This window comes from Periplaneta americana, chromosome 7 (assembly GCF_040183065.1).
Source record: "Periplaneta americana isolate PAMFEO1 chromosome 7, P.americana_PAMFEO1_priV1, whole genome shotgun sequence".
NCBI lineage: Eukaryota > Metazoa > Arthropoda > Insecta > Blattodea > Blattidae > Periplaneta > Periplaneta americana.
In genome coordinates, this window is record NC_091123.1 from 80579034 (window position 1) to 80598989 (window position 19956).

At 38.1% G+C, this 19956-nt stretch overlaps 1 protein-coding gene across 1 annotated transcript in view; it reads right to left on the bottom strand.

Annotated features, from left to right (window-relative positions):
- Nucleotides 1–2252: 2252 nt before the first annotated feature.
- Nucleotides 2253–19956, bottom strand: part of LOC138703225 (uncharacterized) — a 1345654-nt gene continuing 1327950 nt past the window's right edge. Inside the window, exon 5 of the mRNA XM_069830937.1 lies at nt 2253–5251. Within this exon, the coding sequence (XP_069687038.1) occupies nt 3174–5251 (2078 nt within the window). The 3' untranslated portion in view covers nt 2253–3173. The remainder of the gene's footprint in view (nt 5252–19956) is intronic.

The window sequence follows — 19956 nt, forward strand, 5'->3', positions numbered from 1 at the left end:
ATACCTTTACGCAGATTGACAGTCGACAGATGCATACCTTTATAACATCACAAACTGCAAAGTTTTTGTTTTTCACATTTTACTGCATAGTTTGATATTACCTCTCAAAAAGAGGTCAGTTGTTTAGAGAAGCTAGGCATAACGAGTCCAACGGAGAAACTGGTGACTCTTCAGGTATTATTATATTGACTTGCATGAAGTTCCAAAGCACTGGAGATGTGTTCCAGCACATGGTGATATACCGAAATGTCTTCTTCTGAAGATGATGATCATAACAACCTAAAGCTGAAATGTTTTTAACTGTATTAATTTAAAATTTATTTAAGTGCACGTTTTCAATGTGAGATATTCTATATTACAGAGAATTAAATTGATGTGTTGACCTAAAGGGATTATTAGCATTTCTAAATTTAACCCGTAAGTACAGGCATACGGTCAGGGAGACCGCAACGAAATACAATTTAAACATTTCAACAGCTTCACGTTACGCTGCATTATTGCTGTTCTCAGTACCTTCCTTGCTCATATAAGTCCATTGTTAAGAGCAATCAGTTGAATATTTGCATTCAGTTAGTGCAGTCCATAGCTCTCTGAAGTTTCAAAGAAGTCTATTAGATCGCATGCCTGTAGTGATTGTCTTCTGTATTTAACATGTCAAATAATAATAATTGTCCAGAGTCGTTTTCTGTGTGTACAAGTGACCAAAACTTTTCGAAAACAATTGTGTCATGGTTTGAGTCGGATGATAGTGATATCGGGAGTGATAATGAACGTGACCATAACAGTTTTCAGAACAAAGTGCCTGTGAAGATGAACTGTCTGAAGTAAATGCTCACGAGAAGGTGTTCTATGGGAAGCAAAGATGCTACAAGTGGATGAAGTAAGAACTGTTTCTAATAAAAATGTTAATGATACTGATTTGCATAATAGCCGTATTTATTTTCGACATTTTTATATATTGACATAATCAACTGAGGCAAGGGTTTTTCCCGTCAAACTGGACCCTAGAAAGCCCTGTCAGTCATGCCCTCCAGCAAAGAAGACAAAAACGGCTTATAAATGCTATCTTTGTAGTAAACCAATTTGTTTAAAATATTCTTTTCCAATTTGCATTGATTGTGCATTTCCAATTATACCATTATGAGACGGTTGTATTTTTTATTAAGAAAATTTACTTTTTGTCCCCAAATACATTTTTTGTGCTAATTTTATATTCAATTTTGTTAAGAAACTAGAAAAAATCTAATTGACAACAATGTCTTAGTTTATATTAAAAGATTAATAAGAAGGTACAGTAGTGGCAAAAAAAATGGATCGACCCTTGTAGCTGATTTCAGAGCCTTGTTCACTCCAGAGCACGATAGACTGGTAACTAAGACTTTCGTAGTTGGAATTCTGCCTGGGAAGGAAACTTTTTTTGTTTCTTATTCAAATTTATTTCCAATACTTTTCGATTGCAGCGATATTTTACTACTTAATTTACTTATTATTCCCAGAACATGAATTTTACCAGCAACCAAAAAGTATTGGGAATAAATCTGAATAAGGAACAAAAAAAAAAGTTTCCTTCCCAGGCAGGATTCGAACCACAAAAGTCTTAGTTACCAGTCTATCGTGCTCTGGAGTGAACAAGGCTCTGAAATCAGCTATAAGGGTCGGTCCGGTATTTTTGCCACTACTGTACATAAATAGGTAAATAAAACTACAGTAGTTTATTAACTATTTCGAAATGTGAATGTTACGTTTAAATAATGTTTAATTAGTGTATAATAGAAAAATAGACTTTATAACTGAAATGATATTTTGCAAAGCTGTTATTTAATATTATTCTGTAAAATTTAATTATTTTATAATAGAGTCTCTCTGACCACATGCCTGTAATAGTATTACAAAAAATCCGTGCCTGTACTTACGGGTAGTAAGTAGATGTGAACGTTACAAAGGCCTATGAAATTTCTTTAAATGTGTAAAGATGAACATTTCTAGTGCAAATATTTGGGTCTTGTTAATACTTCAGCATGTATAAGCTCATTGATAGTTGAATACTTATCACCTGCCACAAACATGTTCATTATCTTACAATGAAGAAATTAATTACAATTATTGAGCCGCTTATAGAGATCAGATTATAATTTTATATTCCAATGTCTAGAAAAAGGAAAGGCAAATGGATGAAAATTAAGCAGCGAGAAAATATTTAATGTGCACCGTATGTGATGCTGTACAACTATCAAGAGCAATTCAAATTCTGATAATTTTAAAGAACAATTTATTGAAATGCTTTTCCGTTACAACATTGTGTTTAAAATAAGTACAACCTTTAATTATTACTTATTTTTCCCCAAGTCGCAGAAATCGTGTTTTAACATACCAATGCCGCTATCCAGATAATAAGAACTAGGATTTATAGTGTTTATTTCGTATCTTCAATATAAATATAAGACAAATTCATACAACAGACTTATATCCTTTTGCTAATTTTCAAATCAAACATAATTCAGTCCATGAAATTAAGGTAATGCCACTTACTCATTCGTGAATATCAGTAAAATATGCTATCAGCCACATACAACCTAAAGGAAATGCAGTACACTGTATATCCAATTAACATAGTGTGTATAGGAACTCATGGATATAACAATATATTGAAATCTAACAATTAAACTGCTGTTATTTGGATGTATTTATCGAAAAGTATGGAGAACAACTAAGAGGTGCTATTTTTAATACTATAACTAGTTTCAAAGCTACGCTAAGCATGTCTTCATTTCTATCTTCATTGCAATAGGGGGAAAATAATGTTTAATAACGTTTCAGTTATACATCATTCATACAGTAACTGAGTATCTGGAAAACACGACGTGGAAGGACGTACATTGCATTAGGGGACATAAAGACATTTTATTTACATATCCTATCGAAGTATTTTATACAAGTGTCATCTCTTTTTACACATAAAATTTACTTCGATTAACACAAAAGTAACCACGTGATTATTCGGTTAAAGTTTTATGTTGATGGAAGTCGTAAATGAGTTAGAACAAAGCGGATGAATTTTCTTCTTAGATGACGAAACAGCAAAAAGCTCGGAGAGGGTTAGGTTTGTATTCCGGTCTAAAGTGCCATTCCTATTTTAAGTTCCACATAACTTTCGGAAACAACGATGTTCCATGTTACATCTGGTAATTCGGATTGTCGTGTCCCAGTCGAAGGTCTTCCTTGACCCTGACGTCGAGGGGGCGAGTGTCGGCAGCCGCCTTAGTCTGCGGCTGAACGCTGTCAGGGATGTTTCTTCTGACGTGGTGCTGCGGGGCAGGCACAGCTGCAGGGATCACGATGCTGCCGGGTCTGCAGCTGAAGATGTGGAGCTTGCTGGGGCTCTGGTGCCGCTGAACACTGGGCGTCTCCGCGTACAGCGCGGCGTTGTGACCCATGATCACGTTCCCGGCCGCGCCTCCCATCTCGAGGTCGGTGTACAACGGATTTGCAGTCGACAGCTTCATCGCTCCGATTCCAAGCATGGCTCCACCCCCCGCAGAAGCGGCGTCGTCCGTCAGGATCACGCTGGATTGCGCCTGATACTCGTCCACCCACGAGTTCGCCGAAGACGACGCAGCTGCCGCCCTTGCTGCAAATGACCCCGAGTAAATGACAGTTGGTGGCGTGGCAGTGGTCGCCGGATATTCGTCACCCATTCGTCTGTGTCGCAGGTGGGTTGATGGCAGAGTCCACGATGAGTACATAGACTTCGGTCTTCGCCATGGCCATTGTATATCGGCTATTCTCAGATACCGCCCAAATGTTATGAAGAGAGTTGCTAGAATCACGAGGGCGCATGCGCCGCCTACTGCAGTGTATATCACTAGTTCAACGTCATTGTGGCGGTCGCTGATGATCGTTGAGGTAGAAGGTAAATCATCGTCGACATCCAATTTCTTATCTGGTGGGTGCGAACGTAGAGACAGCAGTCTCACCACGTGGTATTCCTCCCCAGACAGCTCTAGCAATGTCGCGTTCGTCTCCGCCAGCAGATGCAGAGGCTCCTCTTCCTTGAGTACCGCGTCGTCGAACGATGCTTCTTCCTCGAGAGCGTTCTCAGGATCCGTAGCTTCGGACGGTGTGACTACGCTCACATTGACCAACAGCTGTGGAGGCGCCAGAACAACTCGGTTCACACGTACATCATCGTATTCAAGTGACAACCTGGCGGCCAAATTCAGCTTCAGATATTTTGCAAAGTCTTTCTGGCGAAGCCTAACTATAGTGGAGTTCCCGGCGAGAAGCAGCAAGTAACTCCGACCACTAGTGGAAGTAGATGTCGAAGGGGACGAAATCTCCAAGTCGTCATCTGTAAGTTCGTCGCTTGAAGTTCTCATGGCTTCATCCTGTTCCAGTTCTTCCTGTGACAGCTCCTGTATGCGCTGTAATTCCATCTCGTGTTCCTGTTCCTCGCTGTCGCTGTCCCAATGAGCATAGGGATTGCTGGACTCCAATGGCCCGTGGTACACGGAGTATGCGTCAGGTTCACGTGGAATTGGAGACGGAAAGCCAAATTCATTTCCTTGCTGAATACCATGTTTTGGTGGAGTATCTATACTTGAGGACATAAATGTAACTGACTGGTCCTTATTTGAATCATTGGTTTCTATGTCTGATTTGTTGACATGTGAAGCTTTATCTTCGTCTGTCTGAATCACGGAAGTAGAAGAGCTTTGGTGAAGAACTGAAGATAGTTCTACAGGGCCAAGAGAAATAGTTTCATTAATTCCGCTCGTAGTTGTAGAAGTAATTCTAACATGTTGATCAAAGGTACTGTTTATGTCGGCTAATCCATCGATATGGAAAAGGACTCTTGTATCTTCTATAGTTGAAGAGAGTAATTCCTTAGCGTCACCTGCGCTCGGCAATGGGTCGTATGTATTTCTGGCACTCTGTCTTGTGGACTGTACGGGAAAAGAAGACAAGGTGGTCATGCTTTCTGTTTGAAGTAGTGGTAAAGACCGTGGTAATCCGGTGGCGTCCCATGTACCCTCTTCATTCGCTGGTCCAGGAGATTGGTCAACGGTCTCTGTTTTATCAACTGTCGGCGAAGCTGCATCTTCAACATTACTTAAAGAGTGTGCTGGTGTGAAATCGACAATATTTTCTGTAACTGCCTCTTCTGCTTTTGAATCTTGCTCTTCTTGTGGGAATGTTAGCGTCCTCTGGATACTAGTGCTCGAGGAGCCGGCATTGACACCCACTGCAGAATCTGCAAGAGAAGAAATGGGATTTTATTAAATTTCTGAAGTAATCCAGTCTGCAAAAAATTAAATACCTAACCTGTAAAATAAATATGATTATCTATGCAACTCAAGAGTGCAACCTGAAATCAACAAATGCATTAGCTCAGTGACGTCTCATAATTGGCCGTCTACAGAAGTCACCTCTCGGCGCAAAGAATACAGTCCGATATCGTATTGCATATTTTACCGATTATTTTTTATATTAAAACAATGTTATAAAATAATAAAATCTATGTTAAATTATATATATATATATATATTATTTTAATGTACCGAAGTACATACGATATTTCCATGCAGATATTCTGCGTCATCATACGATGAAAGAGTAATGGAACGGAGAAAAATTCTCTCCAGCGCCGGGATTTGAACCCGGGTTTTCAGCTCTACGTGCTGATGCTTTATCCACTAAGCCACACTGGATACCCACCCCGGCGTCGGACAGAATAGTCTCAGATTAAGTTCCAACTCTTGGATTCCCTCTAGTAGCCGCCCTCTGCACTACGTCATAGATGTCTATGAACGTAGGACTGAAGTCCACACATGTGCTGAGGTGCACTCGTTATGAGTGACTAGTTGGCCGGGATCCGACGGAATAAGCGCCGTCTTAAATCACGAAGTGATTTACGCATATCATATATATATATATATATTATTTTAATGTACCGAGATGATTCTGTCCGACGCCGGGGTGGGTATCCGGTGTGGCTTAGTGGATAAAGCATAAGCACGTAGAGCTGAAAACCCGGGTTCAAATCCCGGTGCCGGAGAGAATTTTTCTCCGTTCCATTACTCTTTCATCGTATGTTAAATAAGTAATTATATTTTATTTTCAAATATATTTACCATAAGAATACATCATTCACAAGCCACCAATCGCCAACCGATACATTCAACGTCCGCCTCTAGAATGGCGTCCTTCGGAAGGAAGCACATCTGTAAGGTGTCACAGCCCGTCCCACAGTGTAATGAAGAATGTGATCTAAGGGTAAACATATTTGAAATTAAAATATAATTGTTTATTTAACGTAGATGTTATTACTTTATTTATGAAGTTTAAGCAATTTAAGAATAAAATAGCGGTAAAATATAAAATATGACACAGGACTACATTATTTACGCCGAGAGATGTAAACGGCCAGTCATGAGACATCACTACACGTACATTTCTGCAATGCTTGGGAAAAGTGGCATAAGTCAGTTTCCACAAACACTTTTTATTAATTTATTGACAACTTACGGAACATCTGCTCGCTTGGGAAAAGAGACATAAGTATTTCTCCCATTACAATAATTCATACAGAAGAAAATCAAATCGACATAAACCAGTGTGAAGACAGTTTTCTACCTTTTCCTATAAAATTAATATTTTTGACTTGTGCCACTTTTTCCGAGCACTACAGATTTCTTAACATTAGGTTTCACACTATTGAGCTGGATGGATAATATTAAATATAACCATGACTACAGTCACACCATAAACCATACTGCATGCATGTTAAGGACACGGGTAAGGTTAGGAACAGTTGTCTGTCAGATTGCACTTTGCGAGCACTTTGGTTTGAGAGAGTGTCCGGCATGCAAGAGAAACTCTTAGTCAGGGAATAAGTTATTGTTATTACAGTAATATGAAGTTAATACTAGGCTATACATAGTCCTACTATGATAATTTACTTAGGACATTTCTGTTTCGATAATCATCTTAAATGATATTTCTTTGGAGATATATTTAACAATAATTCTTAATAAAACTGATTTCACATTATAAAACAAACAATTTGAAATATTGTTATATTGTGAATGACACTACCCATCAATGAATAGATGCGCAGTAGGCTATATCTTGACATCCTTACAAAATTGTTATATGCTGGCAAGTTTTTCAAAATAAAACTAACATCTCTTTCGTTTTTATGCACATATAATTACAAACATCTAGTTTTGTCCTTATTCGTAAAAGTTTCAATCTTCAAAATTTTTGTGATGTTCTCTAGAACTAATTCTTCGAATGCTAGTCTTGCTGGAAACTACCCTCATAATGAACTCCATGTGAGAATCTGTCCAACGTGGTCTTCGCCTAGTTTTGTTGAGATTCATTTGTAAAAAAATAAAAAAGAAAAAGCTATACGCATCTTTGAATGCTCCCAAATACTGACATTACTTCTGCTGCAAACTTACGACCGGGATGGAATTTAAACAAATATATAATAACCATTTCAAAAGCTTTGTGGCTAAAAATATAGCGATATAACTTCTAATTAAATTTAGTAAAATTCTGGACAACTTATAGTTTAAAATGTTTTTTTTATAATCAATCATTTTCATTCTATCAACTTCCGCGACGTTCTTGTATTCTTGGGAATTATATACATCATAATGTCGCTGTACATTAAATTTCTTACACATTATACAATGAATATCTGAATAAACTTTAACTTCATTTTTACCCTATTTCAGTTTTTTCAACATTTTTCAGTCTTTGAGCAAGTAAAAAGTACGCTTAGAATTGAGCTATTGACTTCATTCAAATACCAAATTGAAGGTTAGACACAGAGCTATGTTGTAGTCTAAAATCAATTAATTTAGTTCAAAGTAAAAGCATTGACTCCCTATAAATGAATGTAAAAAATAATATTTTTACATGTTAGAAAAAATTGCATACAAAACAAGTGACAAATACTATGAAGTTCATTCTAGATTACAACATTCCTCACTGTTTAGGGATCAATTTGGTGCAAAAATGAATGATCTAGGTCAATTTTTTCGTGTTGTATGCAATTCTATGTTTTTTTTTATCTGTACTGTCTATTGTAATTGGGGCTTTGCCCTGTTATGGACATAAATAGATAAATAAATAAATAAATTAGAAGGAAATAAATGCTTGCCGAAAGAATATATGATTTTTTTTCTACAAAATGTTTGCCCTGTGCACCCAAAATTTTATTATTTTTCTGTTTCCTTTTGCATTCCTTTCATTTAACTGTAAGAAATTAGTAAGTGAATTTTGAATTAAACTGAGGGGAAATTATAAATTTTTACTCCAAGAGTCGATGCATACCTTAAGTCGCATTAAATATTGTGAATCTACTCATCTTCAAAATTAAAGTCACCGTAAGTCTCACAGTTTGGTATTTTTATTATAACCTATAAAGAATAAAACAGAAAGCTCAATCTATCTTTGAAATTATCGTCATCGTAAGGAATGAAATAGACTGGAAAGTTAAATAAATATCAGTAGGCTATTCCTTACAATCCTAAAGGAAATGACACAATCTCCCGTGTGCCGGAACCAAGATCTCTGAAACAGATGTGTTTTGTTATTTACTTGCAGAAGGAAAGATGAAGATCGCGACCTCTCCGAGAGAAGGGTGACAGCACGTCAGCCGATCGGAAGAGAAATGCCACAATCCAAGAATGGCCAGATCAATAAGCATCGCACCCGACCAAATACGTTCGCTGCCACCTGCAAATCGCCTTCATTGCTGTTCGGAATGCGAATTATTCCAAGAAAATTCCATAGTAGTCCATTAAGTACGACACACTGGCTTCATCTAATTATTTCTGTTGTTATAATAGGGTCCGGCAGTAATGAGATTCGCGGAATATAACCGTATACAGAGTTTTACAAGACGATAAAGTTATTATTCAAAAGATACGAAATTTAGGAAATCCCTAAGATTGTGTGTAACGTTCATACAGGAATTAGTGTAATGGAATTAACAAATATAACTTGCTGTAAGATTTAAGAGCGTTTAATGAGAAGAATAGAACAAGTTATGAAAAATCATTCCTCTAATAATAATAATAATAATAATAATAATAATAATAATAATAATAATAATAATAATAATGATATTATTATTATTATTATTATTATTATTATTATTATTATACTCTTATGAAAACTGAATGTTGGCCTACAATTAAGGGGACAAGTAAAGAACTCTTACTGAATCATAGACAATTAAAAATTAATTGGTATAGTGTATATAGAATGCGAATTAACGGGGGATGGGGGGGATTTCCTCCCTATTGGAAAGTTATCTCCCTCTCTCATAAATTCTTATTAACATCCCTACCGTCCACACCTGTGGAGTAACGGTTAGCGCGTCTAACCGCAAAACCAGGTGGCTCGTGTTCGATTCTCGGTCGGGCCAAGTTACCTGGTGGAGGTTATTTCCGGATTTTTCCCTCAACCCAATGCAAACAAATGCCGGGTAACTTACGGTGTTGGACTCAGTACTCATTTCACAGGCATTATCACTTTCATCTCATCCAGACACTAAATAACCTGAGATGTTGATAAAGCTTCATAAAATAACCTACTAAAAAAACATCCCTGCCAGGGATAACTTCTATCCCACCCTAAAAATTAGGTTATAGTTTTAATACGAGTATACTTTATAAAGTATAAAGTGGTCGTCAGCACTCGCTGAAATGGGTTACGGGTAAGCAGTGCATGGCGACATGCACCCTCGTGCAGGAGGAAGCATACCCGCCAGCAGCCACGAATGCACGCTGGTGCTGTAAGAAACCTGCGGGTAAGAGACGCTAGCCCGAGAGTGCAATGTTCTGATGACCGCTGAAGTAAGCAAAGAAAATAATATTGATGTATTATCATCACCGGCAAGCTGACAACAATCAATAACGTAGGAATTACACATCTTGTCTTAAGCCTGCTCATGGATATAATAATTATTATTATGATCAAGATGCTAGACAAGCAATTCAATGCGACCAAGTGTTGAGCCGTATCGAACGAAGATAATAATTCTATATGAGGTATTCTGTATCTAGGATTCTATCCCCCTCCCCATCAGAAATATTAATTCGCACCCTGATTGTATATAAGCACAAGAGAATATCCCGTAATTGTTATTGTTATTTATTCCTATGTAGGCCTGTGTGAGTAAAGAGACGCTTAGCTTGTTCTATAGCTATGCATATATTGCGCATGCGTCTGTTTCGCGTCCATGTCAGAGTACAACTGAATAAGATTACGAGGTCGGGCAATAAAGTAATGAAACTGATTTTCCTCCCCCCCCCCCACCTGATGAGGCAACCTTACAGCCTCCTACCAAAGATATATTTGAGCTATCCACCCCTGTGGAGTAACGGTTAGCACGTCTAGCCGCAAAACCAAATGGCCCGCGTTCTATTCCCGGTCGGGGCAAGTTACCTGGTTGAGTTTTTTTCCGGGGTTTTCCCTCAATCCAATATGAACAAATGCTGGATAACTTTCGGTGCTGGACTCCGGACTCATTTCACCGGCATTATCACCTTCATCTCATTCAGACGCTAATTAACCTGAGCTGTTGATAAAGCGACGTAAAATAATCTTATATATATATATTTTTTTTTTTGAGCTTGGTTCGCCCTCCATCCGAATTCCAACTGGCACTATCCTGCAAGCCGTCAATGTGCTTGATTAGTGAAGTTGTGTGTTTGCTCCTCATCAATACAATGAAATCACATAATATCGCGCATGTGTGAAACTCGGTGAAAATGCCACAACAACATGTGGAAACCTTCAGCCAGTGCCGGATTTAGGCCTAGGCAGTTGCCTAAGGCGGCAATTTCCAGGTGAGAGGGACGGCATTTTCTTTTTCTTTCTTTCTTTCTTTCTTTCTTTCTTTCTTTCTCTTCCTTTTTGTTTTTTTTTTTCCATTTTCATTTTCCAGTGAAATTTGCTTTTAAAATACTTGTTGGCAAATATATTCTGTGGAAGTCGGATATTGTTTTGTTATCACATTGTCATGGTCGTGGCGAGAGGAAAAGGAAAGTATGCAGCTGCATAATTATATTGTAATGCCGGTATCACGTTATTATACACTATGAATCTGTTTGTGTAAACAAGAATGCATTGTTGAAAATCAAATTGGATGTGTTTATTATATAATCGCTATGAATAGTAACCAGAATTCTCAGTTACATTTCCAATATATCGTCAACAATACTATTTAATCACTTTATGCTCTACCATGCCGAAATGTAGTAATTATACACCTGGTAGCAGACCTTTAATGCATGTCATTAAAGTACACCTACTCATTAAAGGTCAGGTCTTTCAGCCAATGACGACTCAGGTTACAACTGTTCAGCCAATGACAAGTCAGCTTTGTACCGTTATAAAACCGCAAGTATCGATTATTCTCGGATATGCAATCGAAAGAGAATTAGCGAAAAGTCACGGAGGCTGGAAATCCAATACTGTCGCAGAAGGTTATGTTCTGTTACTATAATAATTAGCGTTAATTGTAAATAATATTCAAATAAATTCAATTTGTCATCTCGTTTATCAATGTCGAATTCAATAATCAAGGTTATAATATTATCAAGTTTAACGGGACTACTTCAAGGTCAATGACATTATTGTTCCTCGGAAAAAATCAATACTTTCGCGTCTGCGCACATCTCACAATTCACGACCTAGAACAAGGTCACTTCCGATCTTGTCAGATACAAAGAAAATATATACATCTGAATACCGGTAATTTCAAGTTAGAAATATGGTCGAGCATAAAAAGTCGTATGAAACTCGCCTATAATGGTAATTAAGAAGCTCGTATGAAAATTATGAAACTCGCTTGCGCTCGTTTCATAAATATCCATACTCGATTCTTAATTACTATCATTATAGGCTCGTTGCATAATGTACTATTATAGCATGTGCACTATGTAATTCGATACTAAAGGTTTATTCCGCAAAGAGAGTTTATTTTTAAATTTACTTTATACTTCCTATAGAAGAAATAGTAATAATTACACCACCAACAAAACCAATGCTTAAAAATAAACCACAGCCTGTCTTTCACAAATCAATTTTGTTTCAATAATGAATATATTTTCTTTGCATTGAATCTAATGTGCTTCGTCTCTGTGATGAAAGTGCGAAGGAAATCTTTATAATTCACAAGGAAGATGCATGTATTTTGATTCCAGTAATTTACTGTTTTCTAAATTGTAACATTTCATTTAAAACGAATTTAAACTAAACATGACCTGTATAACAGTCGTAGCTGCTCATAAACTGTTTATGAGAGTTAGGAGCGGCAAATTTTAGCACTGCCTAGGGGCGGCACTAGTCTATACCTAAATCCCTCCCTGCCTTCAACAGGCTTTTGGAAATGAAGTGATGTCAAGAGCACAAAACTTCCGATGGCATAAAATGTTTGCCGAGGGCAGAAGCAACGTTGACGCTGAACACCAACAACTTCACGAACAGATGGCAACATTGTCAGGATACATGAAGTTGTACGAAATGATAGGCGATTAAGAGCCAGAATGATAGCACAAGAATAGAATATGAATCTGGAAACCATTTGCCTCATTCTAACTGTACGCCTGGACATAAAAAAATTGTGCAAAAATCGTACCAAAAATTCTCACTGGACAACAGCGAGATAAGCAAAGAAAAATGGCTGCTGACCTGTTTCAACACTACCGCAGCCTTCATATTCACCCAAACTTGCTTATGCGACTTCCTCTTATTTTTCAAAAAGGGAAATCAGTTGTAAAGGAGGCCATTTTCAAACAATAGAAGATGTCAAAAAGGCCGTAACCGAGGCATTAAACAATGTCCCAAAAGCTGCTACCAGCAGTGGCAGCAACGTTGCAATAAGTGTGTGCAGTCTCAAGGGAGCTGCTTTGAAGGTGATCACATTATAGTTGCTTAAAAATGTAAGTAAAGTGTTTTTGAAGCCATTCTCATTACTTTGTTGTCCGACCTCATATTTTCTAAAACATATTGAATTACAGAAGTAGGCATATATTTCAGCTAAGTCTAAGCTGGAATACAGTTGCCTACTCTCATACTGTACCTGACGTCACAGCCCAGGGATACGTCCTGTCTGAAACAACATAGAACCGCATCTTACTCACGCTCACTCTAGTTTGTGTTGAAGCCGGAACACGGTCATAGTGAGTGCTTTAAACCAGTGAAATGTAAAAGTCGTATTATTTACTTAACGTAACATTTGTATTTGTGACGAGGTAAAATGACGAAGACGAAAAGTTCGTAGTATGAAAGGCTGGAGGACTTAATTCAGGAGTTCGGAGCCAATAATAATTTACATTACATTTAAGTTGTACCATCAAACTCAGAGAGAGTACGATAAGAAATCCATGTTTTGCAGGGATCTATGTGCCATGATGGTCAATGCCAATATACCGCTTAATAAATTGAACAATAAACACTTTAGAGAATTTCTAGAAAAGTACACGAAGGAGCATATTCCAAGTGAGCCCCAACTCCGTCAGCACTTTGTACCCATACTTTATGACGAAAAAATGTTTGTCACGCAGGTAGGCCCTGGCCAACTTCGGGCTATTGCGCTGTTAGATTATAAAGTCAGTAGTTGCTCTACTTTTATTTCAGGTTGGATGTACTCTACGAACATGCAGTGAGAACATGTTTGTCTGTCTCTTTCTCTGCTGCATCACCTCGGTTCCATCTACTATATAGACTATTTACCCGCAACTTGAGTCTTTTGGTAGCAGGAATACTAAGCTTACTTATAATAAAACTCTTTCAATTAAGTTATATTGTAGTCTGAGTGTATCTATATATGTGTCCGTAAATGTGGAAGCGTATTCCTGACACCAAACCATAACAAAAAGTTCATATGAACATGGGTCTGCAAACCCTTCGTTAGGGAGTTATGGGTTTATTGGTAATGGTACATGTGATACATGTGCAAACGTTTTTCCATAAGATAGGTGCCTCCCAGGGTACCTTTCTGCATAAAGTTGACGTGCTGCTACCGTATTCCCATCTGCTACGCCATAAAAGTAGTACATATCCGTCATTTCTGTCACTGAATACATTTGTGATATGATGAATGGTACTATGAATAACACAAAACAGAACAAAAGGCAATCAGACAAAACAAAACAAATGTCATGACCAACTGTAATACAGAAGTGAAAAAAAAATGCAAGTTTGAGGTGAATTACATAATCAGGGGCCACTACAGGAAATTCCTTTCATAACTCCCTAACGAAGGGTTTGCGGACCCATGTTCATATGAACTTTTTGTTATGTTTTGGTGTCAGGAATAGGCCCCACATTTATGGATACATAATAGATACACTCTGTATATGAGGACTCCCTTGTGTATAGAAATGGACTCTTGTTGTTTAGTTTATCGTATATGACGAAATCAAGAAACCGAAGTTGAATTTACGTTCCACAAAATCATTTCATTTTTTGTAAGCCTATTTGTGTAGGTTGAATGCTGACGTTACTTACAAATGGCTTTTAAGGAACCCGGAGGTTCATTGCCGCCCTCACATAAGCCCGCCATTGGTCCCTATCCTGAGCAAGATTAATGCAGTCTCTATCATCATATCCCACCTCCCTCAAATCCATTTTAATATTATCTTCCCAACTACGTCTCGGCCTTCCCAAAGGTCTTTTTTCCCCTCCGGTCTCCCAACTAACACTCTATATGCATTTCTGGATTCGTCCATACGTGCTACATGCCCTGCCCATCTCAGGGAATTAGTCCCATTCCGAGGCTTATTTGAAGGTTTCGTAACAAGCTGTTTTTTACGGTCATGGGTTGTTAGCCCTTCGCCCAACCCCCAAGTTGGAGGATCACCCCTCATTGGCTGTCCGCGACTGCTTATTCAATATATTCACAACTATCCTGCATACCTGGAGGCCGTCTCTTCGATCCGCAACCTGAGGACGCGCCATGCCGTGGTGATAGGGACCCACAATACATGGAATGCTGACGTTACACTTCAAAAATGGCTCCAATTGTCCCAATGGTTTTATTGTCACTGCATCTATGATTTCATCTTCTTTTCCATTGAAGGTTTAGGTTACCTGTTACAGTTTCACTGATCGAACTATCTCTTCGCCTAGATCTGAATTTACATTTATGTAAATAAAGTATTGTTTCGCCAGTCTGGTTTTCTGCATATTAGCCTATCCATTATTTTCATATTCCTATACTTTGTCAATAATAGCAGAAAAATATCCAATTCTCATCTACCATCTTCATTGGGGTAGCATCGCCATTAAAGCCTTGCGCTGTAAGCCGGAAGGTCGCGGTTCGATTTCCGATGGAGTCATGGATTTTCTCCATTGATCTAATCATTTTGGACGTACTATACCTCTGGGATTCACTCAGGCTCTAGCAGAAATGAGTACCAGGGATAATTCCTTAGGTGTAAAGGTAGTGAGCACGTAGACTTGGTTTGGCTTGCCTTTCCGAGGGCTGAACCCGTTATACTTAAGACTTTCTTTGGTCCATTGTGCGCCCCACACATGTGATGATTATCCAAGTCCGACAGGTGGTTCGGGTTAGGGGTACCATCCGTCCGGCAAAAGGAGGGCATGTCCTCTTTTTTAATCATTTTATCCTGTCCGGGAGGCCTTTAAAAAAATTGAAATGTCCAGCATTTCGCATTTCAACTAGAATTAATATTGAATAATGTGCGATATTATGCATAGAATATCTAAAATGCTGAAAACCTGTGAAAGAATTTAACTGATTTCAATGGTTGAAGCTGGAGAACATAAAATATGATGACCTATTGACATGCACTGAATTCTTACACTCTAAAAATGTCACTGTTCAAGGTTCTAAACTATTTTATCAATTTTATTCTAAAATGTACAAAGATATGCCAATCAAGTTAATTTTGACAAAGATTTAAGTTTTGATAAACAATTGTGCAAATTCTTCAATTCCAATAGTTCTGCGAGCACTGGAACTTTCTCAGAACTCTTAAAAATATGTCTATTCTATTTATTTATCCCAAGTCACAATGGAAGTGCTGAGAGAGTATTTTCCGTAATATCCGCTCAATGGACAAAAGAACGAAATCGCATGTTAATGGAGACAGTCAGAGGTATCATCATAGTGAAATATAATTTCAAAGACATGTCCTGTGAACAGTTCCATAGTTTTTTTTTACAAGATATAAGTTGGTCCCTTCAGGCTCTTGTGTACAAAGTGGGCTCCACTGATAAGTAGGGTACAGATGTACGCGTAATACTGATCCAGCAACTAGTGAGAAAACTGAGGTGAGCCATTGTTTTTATCTTTAATTTTGTTCATACCAATTTTTAAAAAGTCCCCCTTTTTTCAGCAGTATCCTCTTATTTTAGATTTCATGTCCTCCCATAGAATTTCTTCTCATGGTAACCCTAGTTCGAGTGGCATTTGTGAATCCGATGCTGACAGATGGGTCATCCTGTCCAGTCCTGAAAGAGACCGATCCCTTCTCGGACGAGTAGCCTAGTAAGCCGCAGGGTCTTAAGCCCTTTTTATATCAACATCGGAAATCCGTACTACCCACCAAGACTTCTTCCCAGCCTACTATTGCAGAAGAAAATGAAATGAGGGAGAGGTAGAGATTATTGGTGAATGGTAGAGAGAAACGATGGTGCCCCGCGAAAAACCCTCTGTACCTTCTGCTCTGTTCACCACAGATTCAATTACGATCAGGCCGGGGATCGAACTCGGGCTACCTGGATGGGGAACAGGTGCGCTAGCGCTTGAGCCACAGACAAGCCAAGCACGTAGGACATCCCTACTACTGCTAATGCCGATTGTTTAATAAAAGTGGGAGCTTTAACCTCCCGCTAACATGTGGGTCTCCATACCCTGCAATAGGGATACTTTTAACCATCTTCTTTTAATTCTCGTTTCTTGTAGGATAATTCTAAGCGTGACATTTATGTACATTTGTACACATTTTCTTGCTTAATTTTTGTAATATATAGAGAACTAAAACATACATTCGAAAGAAGCCCAGCCATTCGAAAATGAATAAATGGTGAAGAAAATTACATCAATTGGAACTCTCCCAGTAAGGTATAGGGCGAAAAATATAAGGGTGAAAAGTACAAACAAATGCAACGCAAAGATAAAAGAGAGCCTTCTGAATTAAAGCCACATTATGAAAATTTAAATCTTACTTGAATAGGGCCTAAGCATAGCGAATTTTAAAAAATGAATGTGTTACACAGCGACTAAAACAACTGCTAGTTAATCACGAAGGGCATCTTTGCTCACGGCTAACACTATATGCGAAGTATGCGAGACTAAATATCTAGATTTGACCGAACACATCTGTATTATCATCTTTGCCAACTATGGTTCACTGTCTACTTTAAACCTATGAGCTATGGCAGCAACGTGACAAGTTTATGGCACAATATTATAAAAGAACAAGTTTTGAATCCAAAGCTAACTTTTCTAGAGCTTCCTATATTGATCAATACTCATTATCAGGAAATTTATTCAGACAGACAGACATAGGCCTAAATAGTCGGACAGAGCCAGATGGATGGATCGATAGACTGATAAATACGAGTAGATAGATAGATACGAGTACACAGATAGATAGATAGATAGATAGATAGATAGATAGATAGATAGATAGATAGATAGATAGGTAGGTAGGTAGGTAGGTAGGTAGGTAGATGGATGGATGGATGGATGGATGGATGGATGGATGGATGGATGGATGGATGGATGGATAGATAGATAGATAGATAGATAGATAGATAGATAGATAGATAGACGAACGTGAAAAGATAGGTGGAATGAAAAAGAGAAACACGTCAAACAAGGGTGAAAAGAAGAACACTATCAGTCAGCGATTGGCATTTATAACGTACTTGTAAACGTTGTGTTTGTTTTCAAGTAGCTACAGTAGTAGTTTCGTTTGTATTTAAATGTCGGTCAATTCAATTACTGGTTTACTAACAAGTGAAGAGCTGATTGTTAGTTCCGTTTTCCTCTGCACAGTACAGGCGCTGAACACGCTGATACGCAGTGAGTGAAAATTAGCCGATCGTGAGTTATATACACGAAAGCTGTAAAGCTTTTGAGAAAGCCTTTGTGCGAGGGTGTTGTGGGGCTCCCACAAAGCGATGTTTGAAAGAACGCCCTGCTTCTGTGGGTCCAACGCTGCTAATTACAGAACAGCGTCCACATATGCGCACTTTCCTTTGTTGTCACTAGGAGTGATTGAATTTTAACAGCTACCAAGGTTACAGTCATATCGTGTGAAGTAACGATTTATTTTCGCCTTGCTATTATTTGACTAATTGTCACGCAGTTAAAGCCGACATGTTATTACGAGTCGACTATATACTAAAACGATCACTCAGAGATTTTAAGCAAAGAATGATAATCTGTTCTAATTTCATATTGTTATTCAATGAATCTCTTCATTTTTACATTGACTACTATGGCGCATCGTTAGCATCGGTTTTTCATGCTGGTTTGATTTCATTTTTATTTATCCATAAAAGAGTTAAAACCATAGGACTTGAGAGAGAGAGAGAGAGAGAGAGAGATAGGGAGAGCGAGAGAGAGCGAGAGAGAGAATAATTAAAATAGATAAAAATATAGCCTAATAAATTAGGACTAATGTAAACCCACACGTATTTCATCTAAATTGTAGGTACAGAGGTTTGTTAAAATTCTTTTGATGTATCTTTTAAAATATCTTAAATTATCTGTATTTTTAATTTCATGAGACACAACCCGGGTTCCAATCTCGGTGTGTCCAAGCGAAATTTGTGGTGGACAAAGACTGTGTTTTGTAGTAGATTTTCTCGAGGTACTCTCGTTTTCTGTACCGGTATTCCACTAAACATCATGCGATGTAATTCCCTTCCCACGACGCATCGATGGTGGAAAAAAGAACTACAGTTTCGGCGCTTCACTCCTAGATGGAGACGCTTGAATCAATGGCGAACTACTGGTAATGTGATTGTACTGAAAACATAAATATTACATACATCAAGGGGTAACGGTCATACATTCAGGAACATGTAGGTGGGGGTACAGAGGTTTCTTGACTCGCCACTAAAAAAAAAGTTATATGATTAGCATAACGCTCCGATCATCTTGTAATCCAGCCTATTATTTAGCCCTGGAGCGATTCTGATGTCTATCTGTATTTTTTAAGGAAACAGTTGTATTAGTTGACAATTAAACAGATAGGTTACAGCAGTGGTCGGCAGGTTATGTTGTTGTGACGTAGGAGCAAGGTCGGTCTAGATTAGAGTGACGAAACATCCCGTTTGTAATGGGACTGTCCCATTTTTTGGTCTCTTGTCCCACGTTCCGAAAGAAGTGCAATAGGGGCGCGAAATGTCCCGTTATTTTTAAATGGTGTCCATTTTTCTATCTGTCTTAAAAACAACAATCTCGTTATCCCGAAACTTCGTGAAGATATTCGAAAAATAATATCGCTAGTTTTTTTATACCATAGACAGATAAACATTTTTATACAGAGTGATTCATAAGTACCTATACAAACTTTGTGGGTGTAATGTAGAGGTAAAACTGAAACTAAAATGTTCTATCAACTTTTCCCGCAAGTTCTTACTTTCAGAGTTATGATGCATAATGTCCTACCTTGCTAGACAACAAAAACATGGGTCAGTAAACCCTTCAGATGTGTTACGTTCGCCTACGTATATCAACTGCTGTAGATGCTTGTTATTCGTACACCCCACTACAGCTCATTCCGACCTTATATGACTTGGTTTACTGTACGTAGGTATGTTTGGTTGTATGGCGCTTTTGCAGTTCCTATCGTACCACGTCTCGTAAATACATATTCATTTTATCTTTAGTTTAGTAGGCTTCAGTTGTGTACGATACGATAGATCGTGCAACATCAGTTGCTTGGC